Here is a 19,893-nt window from a genome sequence, read left to right as displayed (position 1 = left end):
AAATATTAAAAATTCAATTATATTTCAACATACCAGAACAAATAATCAGGAAACTAAATTTCAAAACAATACCATTTATAAGAGTACCGGAATTTATATAAAATATAACTAAGAAAAATTTGGAAATAAATAAATGGAGGGACATACCATAATTACATACTATTTGATGCAATATTTTAAAGATTGATCTATAGAGTCAACTCGGCCCCAATTAAAATCCCAGTAGGTGTTTTTATATGTATTAGGAAGTTGATTCTAAAACGTATATGAAATAAAAAGGACCCAGAATGGAGAAGGCAATCTTAAAGAAGAACTAAATATGTTGAAGGATTTATAGCACCTGGTATCAAAACTTATGAGAAAACTGATAAAGCCAAAATAATTAAGGCAGTGTGGTCTGAAGACAGACAATTGACCAATGGAACAGAATAGAGAAAACAGAAACAGATTCACTTTAGATAAACATCTAATTTAAGACAAAGGCAACTCCACAATGCAAAGGAAGTAATGTGGGATTTTCAAGAAATGGTACAGCATCAACTAGATATCCACATGGAGGAAGACTAATCTCGACCCCTACCTCACACCACGTACAAAAATCAACATCAGAAAGATAGCCACTTTAAAAGTAGAAGGAAAAATAATCAAGCTTCCAGAAGAAAACAGAGGAGTCCTTAAGACAGGCAAAGACTTTTTTTAAAACAAGACACAGAAAGTACTAATGCTAAAGAAAAAAATTAATAAGTTTGACTTTGTTAAGATCAGAGATACAAGTAGACCTACCATTTGATCCTGCAATCCCATTACTGGGCATCTACCCAAAAGAACAAAAGACATTCTATAAAAAAGACATCTGGAGACCAGACCGGAACCAGAAGAGGAGACCAGAACCGGAAGACAAAGATGACACCACACTGGAACTGGACCAGACCATAACTGGGAAAAAAGAGACAAGACCGGAAGAAGAGACCAGACCGGAACCGGAAGAGGACACCAGACTGGAACCACAAGAGGAGATCGGAAGCAGAAGAGCAGATCAGACCGGAAGCGAAAGAAGAAACAAGACTGGACCCAGAAGAGCAGAGCAGACCGGAACCGGAAGAGGAAATCAGACTGGAACCGGAAGACCAGAACAGAACCAGAAGAACACACCGGAATCGGACCCGAAAGAGGAGACCAGAACTGAAAACAGAGACGAGACCAGAAGAGGAAATCAGACCAGAACCAGAAGAAGAGACGAGACCGGAACTGAAAGAGCAGATGGAAACCGGAAGATCTGACCAGACTGAAAATGGAAGAGGAGACGAGACCGGAACAGGAAGCCCAGACCAGAACTGAAAAAAAGAGAGGAGATCGGAAGAGGAGACCAGACCCGACAAGGAAGAGCAGATGAGACAGGAAGAGGAAGAGGAGATGAGACCATACGAGGAAGAGGAGACCACACCAGACAAGGAAGAGGAGATGAGACCATATGAGGAAGAGAGTGCTAAGTCCTTAATATGCAATACCTCATTCAGACCTCATGAACCATCCTATAATTGATACTTCTGGAGGCTGGGAAGTCCAAGATCAAGGTGTTGGCGGGTCAGGGCCCAATATCTCTGTTTCCAAGATGGTGCTTTGAACACTGCATCCTTCAGAGGGGAGGAACACCAGGTCCTGATACAGCAGACTAGGAGAAGAGAGAATCCACTCCCATAAGCCCTTTTTATAGCAGGAGGCTATAGTTTGGATGTCTGTGGGCCTAATGAGAGGTGTTTGGGTCATAGGGACAGACCCCTCATGAATGGCTTACTATTGTTCTTGAAGTAATGAATGAGTTCTCATTCTGTTAGTTCCCAGGAGAGCTGATTATTAAAAACACCTGGCACCTTCCCTCTCTCTCTCTCTCTCTCTCTCTCCTGCTTCCTCTGTTACATGTGATCTCTGCACACACTGGCTTCCCTTCCCCTCCCACCATGAGTGGGAGCAGCTTGAGTCCCTCTCCAGATGCAGGTGCTGGTGCCATGCTTCTTGTACAGCCTGCAAAACTGTGAGCCAAATAAATCTCTTTTCTTTAGAAAAAAAATAAAATAAAATGCCTGTAATCAAAAAAAAAAAAAAAAAGACATCTGCACTCGAATGTTTATAGCGGCACAATTCACAATTGCAAAGATGTGGAAACAACCCAAGTGCCCATCAATACATGAGTGGATTAATAAAATGTGGTATATGTATACCATGGAGTACTATTCAGCTATAAGAAACAATGGTGATATTGCGCCTCTTGTATTCTCCTGGATAGAGCTGGAACCCATTCTACTAAGTGAAGTATCCCAAGAATGGAAAAATAAGCACCACATGCACTCACCAGCAAACTGGTTTCAATGATCAACACCTAAGTGCACATATAGGAATAACATTTATTGGGCGTCGGGCAGATGGGAGGGAGGAAGAGGGGATGGGTACATAATGAGTGTGATGTGCACCATCTGGGGGATGGACATGCTTGAAGCTCTGACTCGGGGGGCAGGGGAGGCAAGGGCAACATACATAACCTAAACATTTGTACCCCCATAATATGCTGAAATAAAATAAAAGACTTCTGTTCTACAAAATAAATCATTAAGAAAGCGACAAGAAAAGCCACAGAATGGGAAAAGATATTTTTGATACATGTATTTAACAAAGGAATCACATATAAAGAACTCCTACAAATCAACATGAAAAAAAAGGCAGACAATACACCAGAAAAACAGACGCAAGACTTGAATAGGAACTTTATGAAACAGCTTTTCAAAATGGGCAAGAGACATATGAAAAGCTATTCAACTTCATTAGTCATCAGGCAAATGCAAATTAAAACAGCAATGAGATACCACCACTGATCTACTAGAATGGCTAAAAGTTTTTAACTGACAATAATGAATGTTGGTGAGGCTGTGTAGCAACTTGATACACAGCTGGTGGGTGTGTGAACTGGTACAGTTTGGGACATTGGCAATATCTGCTAAAGATGATATTTGCCTATTGTGTGGCCCAGCAATTCAACAGAAATACATATCACATGTTCACCAAAGAAAAACAGAAAAATGTTTATAGTAGCACTACTCATTCAAGCCCCAGACTGAAAACAACACAGAAGTCTATCAACTGTGGAATGCCTAAAAAGAGAGTATAGTCACACAATGGAATATCATGCTGCTAGAAGGATAGCAAATGATTGTTAAACGTGCAACAGAATGCATAAATCTCACCAACATAATTTTGAGTGTATGAAGCCAACCATAAAAGGTTGCAACACAGCATATGATTTTATTTTTAAAAGTTTAAAAACAAGAAAAACTAATCTATGCTGACAGAAGTCAGAATAAGGGTTTTCTTTCTGGGGCAGTGTCTAGAAAAGTGGAGAAGTGGGGGGCTTCTGAGTTGCTGGACATGTTCTATTTCTCTATCTGACTGCTGGTTCCATAGGTCTATTTCATTTGTAAAGATTCATCAAAATATCTATTATACTTATGATTTAAGCACTCTTTATTATGTACGTTATATGTCAGTGAAAGCTTATTTTTTCCAACTGCGCCTCTGTTGTATGTGTGTCTGTGTGCACCGCTAGATGCTCGTCCTTCTGGCAGACAGTCAGATTCTCAGGTAACAAAATGATTCTCTCAAAAGCTGGGTATTTCTGCCAGTTGGAGTCAACGAGAACAGAGCACTCCAAAAATAAACAAAATAAACGGGAGTGTGAGCGGCCTGAGCCTGTGCATGAACAGGAGAGGGATTCATCGGGAGGCTAACGATTGTGCCCTTACAAAATTCTGTTTGGAAGACCACTATTTAAAGTTATGCCCCATCATTTAATGTGAGAAATTGGAAATGTAAATAACCTTTAGTCGAAAATGGCTTTTAAGTCCTCTAATAATGGAAAATCCGATATCATGTAGACAGCACTACACAAAGAATAATTTTACATTATAAATTGAGGAAGATACATCAATTCAGTTTGGCTTTAATAGCCTCCATGTTTTACTGATATCTTCCTAAGGCTGTTATCTTGACAGCACAGTGCACCAATTCTGGGGCCATCTGCCCACGTTGACTTTTTTATAAAATTATAACAAGATTAATTTTCCAGTTTTCCCTACACAGAGCCATATATTGCACCTAAGCTCTAATATTGATTTAAGTCAAATAAGCAGTCTTTTCTCTAACCTATTACTTCTCCTTGAATTTGAATAAAATGCCTCTACTTACATTGATATATATCTACTCTGCCTCAACATTGTGGAAAAGACTCCGTTAATCTCTGTGCCACTGGAGATGTTTGATTAGCAAATCTGATTTAATCAACCTAACCTTGATTAAGAAATATAAATAATTGCAATGTCTAACTTCAAATTATTAATAAAACATGGCAAAAATTATCCAATGTTCAGAAAAATTCAATCATTCTCTCATCAAAATCTACAGAGAGGTAATTCCTGCACTAGAAACTGAGCCAGGTGATGGGCTCTTAAAGATGAATGAGACAATCACACAAAGTAGTCCTGGCTCTCAAAGAGTTCACAAACCAGTGGAGAGGGAGGACATGACAAACATGGTTGTTACAATGTGACACAAAATACTGTAAAGTCTCATCCCACTACTGGAGGCTCAACTGTGGGAGACTCAGGACAAATCATACAGAAGAGGTGATGCTACCTTGAGCCTTAAAGAGAACAAAGTACAGGAACTGGGAGGGTATTCTAGCAGTTGCAGAGAGACACTGAAAAGACACGCCGTCGAGAAACTCTGAAACATTCAGTATGCCCAGTGTTGTGTGGGGAGCCTGGTGGAGGATGAAGTTGGGAAAGAAAGACCATGAAGGTGAGAAGCTTCCAAAGGAATTTCATCAGTAGAGTTTTGTCTGTAGAGCATCGTTCTGGCAGAGTTGTGAAGGACAGATGGAGAGGAGGCTCAGGAGACCATCTAGAGAAAAGGCTGCAGTGGTCTGCATGAAAAAGAAGGAGCTTAATCCACAGATGGTCAGGAAGGGCTGGATTCAAGAGACTCTGCCAAGATAAAATCAAGGGAAATTAGCTCTGATTGAGCATGGAGAATGAGGGGCATGGAAAAGTCTAGACTGACTCTAAAGCTAACAGGATTAAAATGATGTAAGGGTGACATGGAGAGAATTAGAAAGGAAGGGAACAGGAACTGCTAGTGTCCTAAGTGATCACCACAACACAGAAGCCACACGGGACACACTCAGATTTCTAGCTGGGTGATAAACCTGAAATAGGCCATACGTGGAAAAAAATGAGTATACGGGAGAATCCAGGGCTTGGAGAATATTTTTTTTAAGTATTCACATAGGGTACATGTGAGAAATCAAGGCAGAAATTTCAAGTAGTCTGAAATGTGAGCCTTTATCTAGGAAAAGTGGTTAAACCTAGAAACAAATTTCCAAGTCAGATCTATAAAGAGGTTGTTCACAATGTGTCAAGGGCATTTTAATGAAGGATACATAATAACAAAAAATAAAAATCTATTGGTCACTTTAAGGAAAAGTAACATTTTTTGTTGTTTTATAAGCAGCGGCCTTTAATATGATGTTCACTGTCATTATTATGATTTTTAGAAGAGTACACAACCACTTTTGAGCTAATTTGAGAAAGGATATGAAAATAACATTATGAAGTTAAGCCATCAAGGAAAAGCACCCACAACACCAAAAATTTTTTTAAAAGCCAGCAATTCTACATTGTCCAATAAACAAATTTCTGAACAATCCCCTTTCCTACTCACATTAAATTAAATTACTTTTCTAATTTGAAGGGTTAATTAGCATTTAACTACTCTTGGTTTAAAATGCATTAGAGATTTAAATGCTGAAATCAGTCCTGATTTTCTTCTCTTTCTTTCTTTATTTTCCAAATTCTATGCCCAGAACTTCCTCTCTCAAATAAATATTAATTCCCAGCCTCAGCTGTAAGAGTTAACCTAACTCCCCTGTGTTCTCAAAGCCTTTTTCAGATATTCTGTTCTGCTACTTGCCATATCCTACACTGACATAGAAGTACTTCTGAGTCTCCAATTCAATTTTAAGCTTCATGAGAAGAAAACAAACCACAGTTTTTTTCCCATTTTTATGCCTCTCCTCTGAGGAGAGTACTCACCATGCTGACAATAAAATGTGGAGAAACTTGGGAGTAAAGAGATTAACCTAGAAGCTAACCAGCATGAAAGAGAATGAATGCTTAAGGTTATTTTTAGTTTTTAAAATTTTTATTAGAACAAGAAATGATTCTGTCTGCCCAGCTGCCCTATTTCTTCTCTCTCTCTTTCTACTCCTTTCTATTCTTACTGACCTTCTCTAACTCCCTTAGCTTTCTTCCAAGAGGCTTCTTCAGCTTTTGGCCTCAGACTAGCGTGGCGACCAAGTCTTGGAAGGGAGAGGGAGAAAAGCTATGAGACAGCTTCCTGGGAACCTTGAATCAATAACAGGCGATCCCACCTCTCACCTCTGGCTCTCTCATTTCTGGTACTAAAGTTTCTCATCTCTGACTTGGGGACCAGTCCAAACTAATTCATATCTCCTTTCATAGATAACTGTTATTCACCGATAGCCTCTTCCGGCACTTTCTACTTTACAAAAACGTTTTCTCATTCATCTTCATTAATGTTCCCTTATTATAAAAATGCTAAATAACCATAATCGTGTTTCTAAATTACAACCTCGGGGTGAACCTGGGAATAAAGTCTAAGGAAAATTTGATTATTCTCCCAACTAATTTCTAAAAATTAAACAGGCAACTTGCCTCACAGTTGAACAGCTGCCTTATATCCACCTCGCTACTAAAAAAATGTTATTCCTCTGTCCCTCTGTCTGCAGCTTGCTCAGAAATAGGGCAAAAAAAAAAAAAAAAAAAAACAACTCATCCACCTAAAAGTTACAGAGTGCTGTTCTAATCAGATCTGGAACTCTACTTTAGTTAGCAAACCGTACCAAATGGAAAATGGAAAAAAATCTCGAATATGTCAGGGCAAAAAGGGCCAGAGAAAATAAGGAGACCATTTGTCAGCGATGGTGTTCACTGGCTCTTTTTCAGTTTCTGTCCTGGGAGGCTACTCTTCTTGTCTCCCAGAACAATGACAGCCCACACCACTTATTCCAAAATTGGCTGAATTATTGAGAACTCTGATACCAATGAATGGTGAATGATAGAATTCTTTTATGTAATAAAAACAGCCATTGTTCCCTTTTGCTCCTAATGCATTCTTGGTCTAGTCTGACATGGGAACTGTCTATTCTTTTAATTGGATCTTTTTGGTAGTATTACAGTTGTAGAGGAATAGTCTTTCATTTTGAGATTGCAAAATTTTCACCTCATACAGAAAGAAAAAATTTAGAATTCTCAGCTATCATCTCTCTATATCCCTCATTAAGTACATTTTAAATCAATTCTTTTGCTATTATTTTTCGATGTTCAACTACTCTACAGAATGACTCCACCTCTGTTTTTGATCTGAGATGTTAATGGTTTTTTACTTTTACTGACATTATGCACACAAGGTTTATAACATCACACTAGGTAAAACATATGGAAAGTCACCACACTGATACAGGGTTTGTTGCCTTGTGTTTGGTCTTTGCTTTATTCAAATGTACACAGAGTCACTTCAGCACATTTAAGCTACAGACAACTACTGATTAACGTCACTAAAGTCATGGGGAAAACTCCAAACTTGGGGGCCAAAGGGCCTTAGTTCACTTGCTGTGACACCTCGGAAAATAAACAGCTGCTATCTATTAAATGTCTCTGGCTTGTAGCAGACTACAAGATACTAGACCTTTCTGCACTTTAGTCTTCTGATCCATAAAATGGAAATAATAAGTACTATTAATAACTGCTTCTTGGCGTTTGTTCTATAAAACAAGTGATATAATTAGAAGCATAAGGGCTATTCAGATGTTTTTAATTTCTACCTCTTTGCACCCTCTTCCCGTACTTGGTCCTTAAGGGTCAGTGTTGATCCTTCCTTTATGGGTTCTCCCTAGGGAACCTTCTCCTTCACCTCAGTTTCAACTCAAACCTATTGGCTGGTGACCCACAGACCTACACCTGCAAGAGAGACTCATAATTCCAGCTGATCCAAGTACAGCTCCACTGGCCTTCATATAGGTCCCTTCAGCTCAACATGTACAGTCCTTCTCTACTCGTGGACACACTCCCTGGGAGTTAATGGCACCAACCACCTGTCTCCCTTGTTACCCAGGCCAAAATACTCAGTGTTCCCTTGTAAGGATCCCACGTACTCTCTCACACCTTCCCATAGGATCTTAGGTTGTATTCATTCTGTCTCCTAGGTATTTCCCAAATCTGTCCTTTCCTCTCTGTCACTGTCTCAGCTGTCAAAGACTGTTGAGTCCATCATGATTCCTTCCCTTATCTACTTATCTAATCTACTCCTAGATTTCATACCTCCAGGAAATTCCTTTCTCATCCACAATCCACACAGTCTATCATCAGCTCTATCTCCAAAATTTAAGGGCATATCATTCCCTTCCAGGGCTTTCTGAAGCTCACAGTGGAAATTTTAGCCCTTGCCACTGAGGCAACCTGATGAAGTTGTTTTAAGAACACAGACCATGGGGCCATTCAAACTTGGACTTGGATTTTGTCCCCATCATTTATAATCTTTGCAACCATCAGCAAGTCAGTTAAGCTCTCTGATCCTCTCTTTCTTGATCTATAAAATCAGTAAAACAATATCTATGTGGCAGGATTCTTTGAGAAATGTGAAGATTTGTAATATGCGTAAAGTGCTATAAGTAGACACCATAAAATAATATTATTACTTCTATTACATTTCACTTTTCTCTCTCATTGTCCTCTCTACATATCAATATGAATCTATTCAACATTCTCAGAGCAAGACTCTGTCTCTAATAAATAAATAGATAAATAAATAATTCCAAGTCAAAAGTATCTCCAACCAAGAATTCTATGTCTATCCAAACTAAAAATGAAATATGAGAATATGATGAAGACATTTTTAGACTTGCTGGGTCTCCAAAAATAATGGTCATCTCTCTAGCCATTTTCTTGAAACTACTGGAGAATACATTCTGCCAAAATGGATTCAACAAAGAAATAGGTGGACAAAAGACCCTGGAAACAGGATCTACACAGAAAGAAACAAAAGGAATTCCCAGAATGATGGTGAAAGGTAATCTAAGACAATGTACGTGCCACAAGCCTAGAGAGCAATCTTTGCAGACTGGAACCAAAGATCCGAGGGCTCCTGTACAATGAAGGGTTTCAAGCAAACAATTAATGACATTGATAAGCTTCATTAATTAATAGCCAGGGAGTTCTGCCCTATGTATTTTGTAATGTAGCAGCATCAACAGCTTCATGCTCCAGATCCTGCCTCTCAAGATGGCCTATAGAAAAGAGATCCATTTTTATGGTTGTGTGCTTTTTTGAGATGGAGTCTCATTCTGTCACCCAGCCTAGAGTGTAGTAGTGATTGAGATATGATTGCATATCTCACTGCAGCCTCACACTCCTGGGGTCAGGTGATCCTCTCACCTCAGCCTCCCAAATAGCTGCGACTACAGCAATGCACCACCATGCCTGGTTAATTTTTTTGATTTTTTGAAGAGATGGGGGTCTCACTAGGTCACCCAGGCTGGAGTGCAGTGGCACAATCACATATCATTGCAACTTCTAAATCCTGAGCTCAAGCAGTCCTTCTGCCTCAGCCTCCCCAAGTAGCTGATTTCTTAAAATTATTTGTCTCACTATGTTGCCCAGGCTGGTCTCAAACTCCTGGCCTCAAGCAATCCTCCCACCTTGGCCTCCCAAAGTGCTGGGATTACAGGTGTAAGCCAGTGTGCTCGGACATTTTTGTGGTTTTTTTTAGAAAGGACCTTATTCAGCCATTAACCAAGCATGAGAGAACACTGTGTAATCTTGCTCTGAGAATTTAAAACCTAACAATTCAAATTGTATATGTATGTCTATCTACCAATGGCTGTGTGGTCTCTATATACAAATGCAACCTAGAGGAAGACAAGGGGCTAAATAAGATGGTTTTAAGAGTGGCAGTGGTTGGTGGGCATAGGAGGTGTGTGTATGTGTTTGTATTTTGTGTGTGGTGTATGTATGAGTGTGTGTGTTTGTGTGGTGTGTGCGTATGTGTGTATGGTGTGGTATGATTAAAAAGTGTAAAGAAAGCCTACTCATTAGAAGAGGTGCCAGATCCAAGGCAGGATCCAAGAGGTTTTCCTCACCTTGACTCTGGATCCACTGTCTTATTCTACCTTCTCTCCTACTGCCATGAAATCTTATTAAATTTTTTTACAACCATTAAGGGAACACAAATTTAATGAGGCAGAGTAGAAAATAAACAGTGGCCTGGCCTCCTGCTATAATTCTTCAATTTACATGAACATAGGGGCTTTCAAATACATGCTGTCAATTTTCTTTTATTTTCCCCATCCCTAATAAACATGATTATTGGTCCCTATGTGCACATAGCATCGTGAATTAATGTACTGTTTGTGTATCAATGGGACAGTAGACTATAGCCCTGAAAAACACAAGATCCAGAATTATGCTGCCTGGGTTTGAGTTCATGTAGGTCTACACAGGTTTCCACTATTTGCTGCTTGCTTGATCCCAGGCAAACTTAACTCTTCAGTGCTTTAGTTTCTTTATCAGTAAAACGGGAATAATGATACTAATGACACCTACTTCATAGAGATACTGTGAAGATTAATGAGATTATATACTCAAAGTCTAGTTCCTGGCACACAGCAAGCACCTAGAAAATGTTAGCTGTTCATGTTAGCTACTGATCTGATTAGAACCACACAAAAAGAAGGCGTCTCGCTGAATTTTCATCAGAAATTCCCCATTCCCCACAATAGGCAGGTAACAATGTGGTAACACTTTGCCTTTCTGAGTACCCTGATGCTTCTCAAATTGTGCTCTAGAACAGCAGTCCCCAACCTTTTTGGCACCAGGGAATGGTTTCATGGAAGACAATTTTTCCATGGACTGGGGGTGGGAGGGATGGTTTCAGGATGATTCAAGCACATTACATGTATTGTACAGTCAGACCTCTCTGCCAATGATAATTTATATTTGTAGGCACTCCCCATAGCTAGCATCACCGTCTCAGCTCCAACTCAGGTCGTCAGATATTAGATTCTCATAAGGAGCACACAACCTAGATCCCTCCTATGCAGTTTACAGCAGGGTTCACACTTCTATGAGAATCTAATGCTGCTGCTGCTGCTCTGACAGGAGGTGGAGGTTATGCACTGAAATGCGAGTGATGGGGAGAGGCTATAAATACAGATGACACTTCACTTGCTCACCTGCCCTCACCTCCTGCTGTGCGGCCTGGTTCTTAAGAGTCCGCGGACCGGTACTGGTCCACAGCCCAGGGGGATGGGGACCATAGCTCTAGAGAACAATAATCCCACCAGACATTCGTCAGTATCAGGGATCCATGGACTATTTCCATATAAAAGGTTCTGAGAGATCCTGAAGCAAAGAAAATGGCTTAAGTTTTTATAATCTAACAGTTCCCAAATTTATATTTAGACATGGAACTCTCATTACTAGAAGCATCTGTTAAAAGTGCATGTAACTACTGTCCCATGGGACCCACTTTAGGAAATGACAGTAGTTCCCTGGGTCAGAATCTTCACCTTAAGACCATCCAGAGGCTCTGCTCAGTCCCAAAGGGTTGTGAAACAGTGCAGCTCACTGGCCTGCCTGGCCAAGGCCTCAGGAATTGTGCTCAGTGATCTGGGTAAAGGCCTCTTGTTTCTCACAGACGCAAGTACCCTTCATAAAATGACTTACCCTTTTTGTTGGCCCCCTTACCATTAATAATGCAACACGAGGCCTAGGAGAAAGCCAGCTACGATCAGTCCAAGGTTACACACACCATCTTCATATTTTGTAAAGAGGGGAGAGGGGGCCTGTCTCCCAGTGAAAAGAGGATTTTATTATGTCGTGTTAAAGGTAATGAAATCTTTCCCAATTTCACAGAAGCAATTTGATATTATCATCCAATTGTATAAAATAAGAATAAATGGGTAGCTTTAAACCTATGATGCTGAAAAGTACTTTACAGATATTTTATCTTTATCTCCATTGTGATAGTATACTGCATGGCGATTTGCAATAAAGGTTATATCTTATTTTGAAAACAACTAGGGCAACAGGTCTGGCCCCTTCACTTCTACATTCCTCCTCAGACCGGAACCCAGTAGCATTCCTGACCTCAAGGCTCGGCCTACATGGGTAATTTGATCTCGGGCAGTTCTGCATCCCTCAGCAGCAGGGTAACATGAGTTCTTGGCAATCTGAAATGGAACCATTAGTTCATTTTCCTAGTATAAACATTATTGCACATGGTAGGTCCTTATATGGCATGATCAGTACAATGTAATAATTAAGATGAATTATGGGTTACATAGAATTTTATGGGATGCTTGTATGGAAAATGTAATCTGAGTACCAAAAATACCTATTAAAAATAAATTTCTGGAATCAAATCTTCCAGAGGTTTGAAAATATATATATAATTCAATATCTCACAAAATTTTCCTTTTGAAAACAAAAAGCATCTTCACCCCCCAACCCTGGGCTACATAAAAAATAACCCCAAAAGCATTTACTACAGAGGCCTCAACCCTACATCAGCTGTGAAAAGAATGCTTCTCTCACAGTGCTTCCCTATACAGTGAGCAAAGTCCGTAAGAGGGCAGGATATGAAAAAAATCCTTTTCTAAAAAGGGCTAGTATTGTACTCCACTCAAACTAAGATACACATATTACTGGTATTCTGCCAGCTTTTAATTTTTCAATCTCTCAGTACTGAAATAGATAGCAAAGTATACATTCTGAAACTAACTTTTATTAATAAATAGAATTTGATTTCCACAATAAACCTTCAAGAAACTAATAAAACCTCTTGCTGTACTAGAATTTTGTTGCAGGATATGTCATTCCAATAAGTGGATCATTGAGGCATGAAAAAATGCTGATCTTACAAATTTTTATCATACCAGTACTTGATGTAATATTATAAAATCTGACCCATAGCCCACAGTACACATTGTCATTGAGATGAAAAGCTGTGATCAACGATGAAATAGGAAACCTGTATTTCCCTGTCATAAGGTGAGTGTGATGACAAGAGACACCAATGAATCATAAATCTTACCTCAGTTTATTAAGCAAAACCAGTGTGCCACTTTGTGAATTCATCTTGGTGCCTTCTTGCATACTTTCTTCCTGTATGAGCTACCCCTTAGAGGGTGAGTCTTGGAGAGCACATTTTCCTAATGTGCTTCCAGTTTTGTCATCAGAGTCTCTTGTGACTGGGAACCATGCAAGTGCCTGAGCTGGTTCTTGGCTGATCCAAAGAATCTCAAATTTCAGTGCCCTATGACTCTCAGGATGGATTGCAGTAATGCTTCATGTTTGGGGTAATGAAGGCGAACCACATGCAGGTTGTAGCTCTTAGGGAAGTCAAGAGCATGACTGCTCAAGGGCAGTCACCCAACAAGGTCATAACACTCAGACATCCTTCTGCCGGCACTGCACCTGCTCTCAATCAGTCATCAGGAGTGGAAATATCACAAGTTCCTTGGGAACTATGACAAAATGACATGGGGTATGAGCCGAGAACTGCATCAAGAAGGAAACTGGCCCATGTGTGTGTGAGCACATGCATGTCCGCTCATGCAAATGGAAAGAGAACCGCATCCTTCAAAAGACAACATTCATTTCTGCTTACATTTCAATACTTTGCCTTTTAATAGTACTTATAATTACCAATACAACATAAGTCATTGTAATATAGACCAAGCTGTTAATATATTCCCTGCAGCCTTTCCAATGTTTCTAAGGAGCCCTAAATTCACTATACTGTCTGTGTTCCAAGGGTTCTAAATGCACTGAATATTTTCACGTACCAAATATTAATAATACCAGTGATAATCAATCGTCTAAAATGCTATTTCAAAACAGCCATTACTACTGTTTTGATCATAGCAGAGAATTTAGCTAGTTACTAGCATCTAAAACATATCTCAAGGCACTGCAACTCAAGTGGAAAGTGCAACAAAAACATGTGCTGGCCAGTTACGCTGGTATTTAAATGCAGCACTAAAAATGCATTTCACGCCCAACTTCATCAATCACCAACAAATCTTACTTTGCATCTTGGCTACCAAAAGAAAATGGGATTTGTTTCCCTGAAGAAATATGTCATTGCTGTGTTTGAATAATTAAGCTTTACTATTACAGAGAGAAACAGAGTCAAAAAGGGAAAAAAAAGAAAAAAAAGGAAAAGGAAATAAAATTAGACCCAGGTTGCCATCTACAGACTGATATCAGCACTGCTCATTCATACAGCAAGTGACATCCGAACATCAGTAAATATCAGCAATAAAAAAGGACAAAATGTGTAGCTATTAAATACAATCTCAATTATAAAAAAGTCGAGATAGCCCTTGAGTCTTTTTTTTCTAATTAAGACAAGAACAGTGTATAGATAAAGAACACTAGATCAAATATTTGCACAATTTAACATATACTGGAAAATAATTATAAATATTCACCCTAACCCTAAAATTTAACTTTAAAATAAAACTGAATAAATAGCTTATGTAACATTAGATTTAAAATATATTTTAAATAGAAAAAAATCTATGTAGATTTTGTCTCTAAAACCAAATTTTTGCTTTTTTTTTTTTTTTTTTTTTTTTTGAGACAGAGTCTCACTGCGTTGCCCTGGCTAGAGTGCCGTGGCGTCAGCCTAGCTCACAGCAACCTCAAACTCCTGGGCTCAAGCAATCCTTCTGCCTCAGCCTCCCCAGTAGCTGGGACTACAGGCATGCGCCACCATGCCCAGCTAATTTTTTCTATATATTTTTAGTTGTCTGATTAATTTCTTTCTATTTTTAGTAGAGACGGGGTCTCGCTCTTGCTCAGGCTGGTTTCGAATTCCTGAGCTCAAACAATCCGCCCGCCTCGGCCTCCCAGAGAGCTAGGATTACAGGCGTGAGCCACCGCGCCCGGCCTGCATTTTTTAATTATCTTGAGTCACCACACCCTTCACTTTGATTTTGCTTCAAATCCTTGTTGTTTTTAACCTTTCTAAAGAATAAGAGCCCTCTTGAGACATGAGTATCCAAAAACACACACTTGACTCTGATTACTAAAATAGATGACATTAAAGGAAAAAAGCAACTTCAACAATAAATGAATATGAAGTCTGAATTAAGGAGTAAGAAAAAAGGAGACTTTTGACATTATAATCTGGAAAATTTCGATAGCCAAAGACATCTGCAGGGAGATCCATTAAGAAAAAATAGCTCGGCCAGGTGGGGTGGCTCACGCCTGTAATCCTAGCTCTCTGGGAGGCCGAGGCGGGCGGATTGTTTGAGCTCAGGAGTTCGAAACCAGCCTGAGCAAGAGAGAGACCCCCGTCTCTACTGAAAATAGAAAGAAATTAATCAGACAACTAAAAATATATAGAAAAAATTAGCCGGGCATGGTGGCGCATGCCTGTAGTCCCAGCTACTGGGGAGGCTGAGGCAGAAGGATTGCTTGAGCCCAGGAGTCTGAGGTTGCTGTGAGCTAGGCTGAAGCCACGGCACTCACTCTAGCCCGGGCAAAAGAGTGAGACTCTGTCTCAAAAAAAAAAAAAGAAGAAGAAATAGCTCAATTTTCAATAGTATGGATTTAAGCTAATATGTTTAAACTTATCAAGGGAAAGTTTAATCTAGTAAACTGCACAAAATCTGTTTTCATTTTTCCTGGAAAAAATTGTTTTTGGAAGCCATGATTCATTTTCCAGGTTATGTATTCTTTCTATCAAGACAAAAAGGTAAAAATGCTTCATCTAAACTCTTAAATATGCTTCTGGATCAGTGGCACAAGCCTCTTACTGGGGAAAAGAAATTCAGTCCCTAAAACTTTCATTTAAAAGGCAACCAGAAGTTGTTTCACGAACAATGAGATCCAGCAGTTTAAAAACCTATAATCTGCACATTATAAAATCACATTGGAAAACATACACATAAAATGGGCAATTATCTAAAACAACTGCAGGGTTCTCTAAAGGCAAGGAAAGAACAGCTGAGGGCTTTTTACCTTCTCCTAGCATTTTTAAAATATGACTTGCTTCAATGCTAAACATGTTTTTGTTATTTTTATGCCCACAAACACAAATGTTGTTGAAAACTATTTGTGAATTTGTACAAAAGCAAAAGTACTGACTATTCCACTTTTTAATAAAGATTACTTTCCTTTGAACAAGGGATATGTTGACGTAGCCTCTTGTGTTCTCAAGTTTCTACAAATGCGATAATCTGAAAAGATGATCATTCCCTTTCTTCCAAGGATGTCTATTAAATCCAAAGACTTTTAAAAAATATACTGGAAGTAGGAATTGGGATTTCCATAAACTGATAAGAGCCTCACAGAAATGATGCAAGTAACCTCTTATAAAGCCCTTTAATCAAAGTTAGTTGATGAAAAGTTTAAAATGGGTCCTTTTGTTTAGTGAGTTTTAAAGAATTACAGACTTAACTATTTTTTACCTTCCATCATTCATTCATTCAGCATCTATTAAGTGCCTCACATCTATCACACCCCTGCCAGTTATTTGAGATAAAAAAAAAATTTATAAGACATAGCCCAAAAGGCTTTGGGGGCTTCAAAATCTAGTATGTATTAATTAAAATAAAGTCTCTCTTCTTTTTAATGTTGGAGGTATGGCGTGTTCTCCCAGGCCAACTTCTTTTGTTTGGCGCCTACCACATAACGAGAATTCAATGAAACTTTGCTGACTATTTCATCCTGGCCCCCTTGTTTCCTGGTCACAGAAAAGGATAGCACAAATTTAAAGATAAGCAAGACTTTAAAAATAAATCTTAATGTGAACCCATATTTTGCAGATAGATAAGGAGACCCAAAAAACTTAAGTAAGTTGCCCAAGGTCAACAGCAGAACTGGGACAGGAATCTAGGACTCCTGATTTCCAGCTAATTTCCATCATTGAAATCTTTGACGATTTAGACCCCTTCCACTTCTTCTCTGTGGAATTGATTCATCCATTTAGCCTGTTCTTTTAACCTATTCTCACACATCTTTCTTCTGACTCTTTAATCACTTGTGCAGCTTCCTCTAAACCCTCACAGAAGTTCATGCTGTGAAGCCCACATTAGCTGTAATTCTGATGTGACTCTTCATATCCACTCTGAAATAAGCTGGAGCTCCCAGGTGGAAGAAGCTCTGCCCATGAATCTGAAACCTGATCCCAATCATCCTCTCCGTGGGCACCTTCCCATCCCACTGGTGGGGTGTGTGGGTGGATCCCGGGGGAGGAGGAGGAAGAGTCACTCCACTGGTCTGCTTCTCAGCCAACCTTCCCTGCCCCCAGCATCACTCCACTCCAAGAACATGCTTGGAATGAAACCAAAACTCAACTCTCTCCACAAAAACCTAATGTGGAAGTTCACAATTTCCATTGCATATTCCTTAGTTCACCACACTTATGTCTCGTACTAATGAAATCTTGAACTAACAAATTTTTTAAAATTTATTGTACACCATCTCTCACCTGGTAGTGCAAGATAAAACTACACAACTAATTTTGGTACATATGTTACTGTTTACTGGTAAAGTTTTGTGTGTTTGGTGTTCTCTTGGATAGCAGTAAAACTAACAAAACATCTTTTCAGGAAAGGTGATCTGTGAATCATAATGAATGAGGGCAGGTGTTACAGACATGAGAGTGAGACAGACCAATATAAAGAGTAGTTGGTAAAAATGTTAATCAAACACTCTCAGGATGAGCAGAGGGTGGCAAATTTTACCTTTTTTATAAGACCACCACAAGAAATATTTGATCTCAAAACAAGTGTCCTCATAACATAACATCTAATCACAAATAGAAACTGAGCATGAAAAACAGTGGCATCTCTCATACACAAAAAGTCTTCTTTGAAAACTCTCATATATGACAATAAGGAGTATCTTCTGTATGCCCAGGGTAAAAAAGGGATCTATGTAAGAATTAAAATTGTATCACAGCCTTAAGATAATGATAATTAGTAACAGCAATATAATAGTAATAACAAACTTACCACTATTTGGAGTTGCTTGTTGTGAATTCTTTAACTTCACATTTTGTTTCACTTTTGTCTGTTTTTCTGAATTCACTTCTTCTTTTTTCCCTTTCCTCTTAGGGGGCTGAGGAGATGAGTTGTCGCTGGATCCGACAGTTGATTTAGATTGGCGATCATTTCCCTAAATGGCAGAAGATCCTTTTATTGGCTAATGAACTCCCAAGGGATTCCCAGTGAATACGTGTCAGTAACTAGAGGTAAACAGGCAGGGCTGGGGGATGTATCGCACTGATTCTGCGACTGTCCATCCTAACACCTACATTAACTCCAAATTTATTTTTCTAGAGGCAGAAGGGTCTAGCAGAGGAAGGAGAATAAAAACAATAGCTAACAATTGTTGCGTATTTAATATATACTGGGTATTCTATAAAACTGTATTTCATTCAATCCTCACGCTAGCCCTGTGAGACAGGTACCGTTATCACTGTGCTATATAGAGGAGCAAGTGAGGCTTAGAGGGTAAGTCCCACAGCCATTCAGGAGCAGACAGCAGCCTCTGGAACCACTGTAAATCCACTGCCTTCACTTCACTTCATCCTCTCACTCCTGCACCTTCTGAAGAATCTGCAGGAGCCTATTGGATGAGTGATGGTGAGCGCCCCCAGTTTGATCAGTTAATCTAGGAATGCTTTCTTAAAGACAAATGGTTGTCCCTGTGAATGAATGGACATCATCATACAAGAAGACATACCCTGTGCCTGTAGAAATCCTCCAACATTAACTGATCTGCTGGTGACCACCACGGTTTCTAAGAATCACACATCCAGAGCCACATGCAGCCACAGCAGCTCAGGACCACATGTCCCCTGCATTTCTGAGGGTGCTGCACAGCATGCTTGCTCCCTGTCCATGCAAGGCAGTCATGCCTTCGGTGGCTGCCTCTGGTCCCCACATGCCTCTCACAATGAACACCCTGCAGCTGCCAAAAGTGAGCTCCTGAGTACGAGAGTGAGGTTGAGTTTTGGTGTCACAGCTCCTGGGTAGCCACGTAATAGCCACTACAGGGATGGCCGCTGCAAGGAACAGCTGTGATGATACTCAGCTGCTGCTTGGCCACGGCTACAGCAAGAAACTCCCTCTTCCTAAAGCAGTCTTAGCTCTCAGATGCTCAGGTGCTAAACTTACCTGAGAGTATAAGGTGTGAGGCTGCGGTATCGCAAAGAATGCACACTCTAGAGACACAAAATACCTGGCTCAGCTACTGCTCTGCCACTAACCATCCATGGGAACATAGGCTAACTCCTAATTTCTTTAAGCCTCAGTTTCCTCATCATTTGAATGGGGAATGCACCTGCCTTTAGGTCTATCATGAGGATGAAATGGGAAAGTGTATAACATGACTAATACAGTGCCTGACATATAGTGTTTGCTTAATAAGTATCAGAGTGCTTTCTCCAAGAGCAGAGTTAATACCTTTTTCTTAAAAGTTGTATCAAATTCACACCATATTGGATGTAATCTTTATGCAACATCTGTACTATGCTAGTGTCTGAAAATAAATACAGTAATATTAAACAAACAAATCTGCCTAGAAAACTATTATAACTGTTCATTTTAAACATTTACGTATTCAGTCACCCAGAAGCATCTAAATGGTTTTAGCCATCACCCAATTAGGAATAGAAAGATTCACAGCCTTACAAATGAAGTTACTTATGCTATTTTGTCATAGCCCACAAGAAAATGAATTATGCATAGAT

General features: G+C 39.5%; 1 protein-coding gene across 1 annotated transcript in view; it reads right to left on the bottom strand.

Annotated features, from left to right (window-relative positions):
- The window catches only part of DCDC2 (doublecortin domain containing 2), a 186,535-nt gene that overhangs the window by 98,613 nt on the left and 68,029 nt on the right, over positions 1 to 19,893 (bottom strand). Inside the window, exon 7 of the mRNA XM_012638575.1 lies at positions 18,152 to 18,314. Within this exon, the coding sequence (XP_012494029.1) occupies positions 18,152 to 18,314 (163 nt within the window). The remainder of the gene's footprint in view (positions 1 to 18,151; positions 18,315 to 19,893) is intronic.

Source organism: Propithecus coquereli, unplaced genomic scaffold (assembly GCF_000956105.1).
Source record: "Propithecus coquereli isolate 6110/MARCELLA unplaced genomic scaffold, Pcoq_1.0 Scaffold131, whole genome shotgun sequence".
Lineage (NCBI taxonomy): Eukaryota > Metazoa > Chordata > Mammalia > Primates > Indriidae > Propithecus > Propithecus coquereli.
The sequence above is the reverse complement of the archived record's forward strand: the minus strand, read 5'-3'. Positions and strand labels throughout refer to the sequence as shown.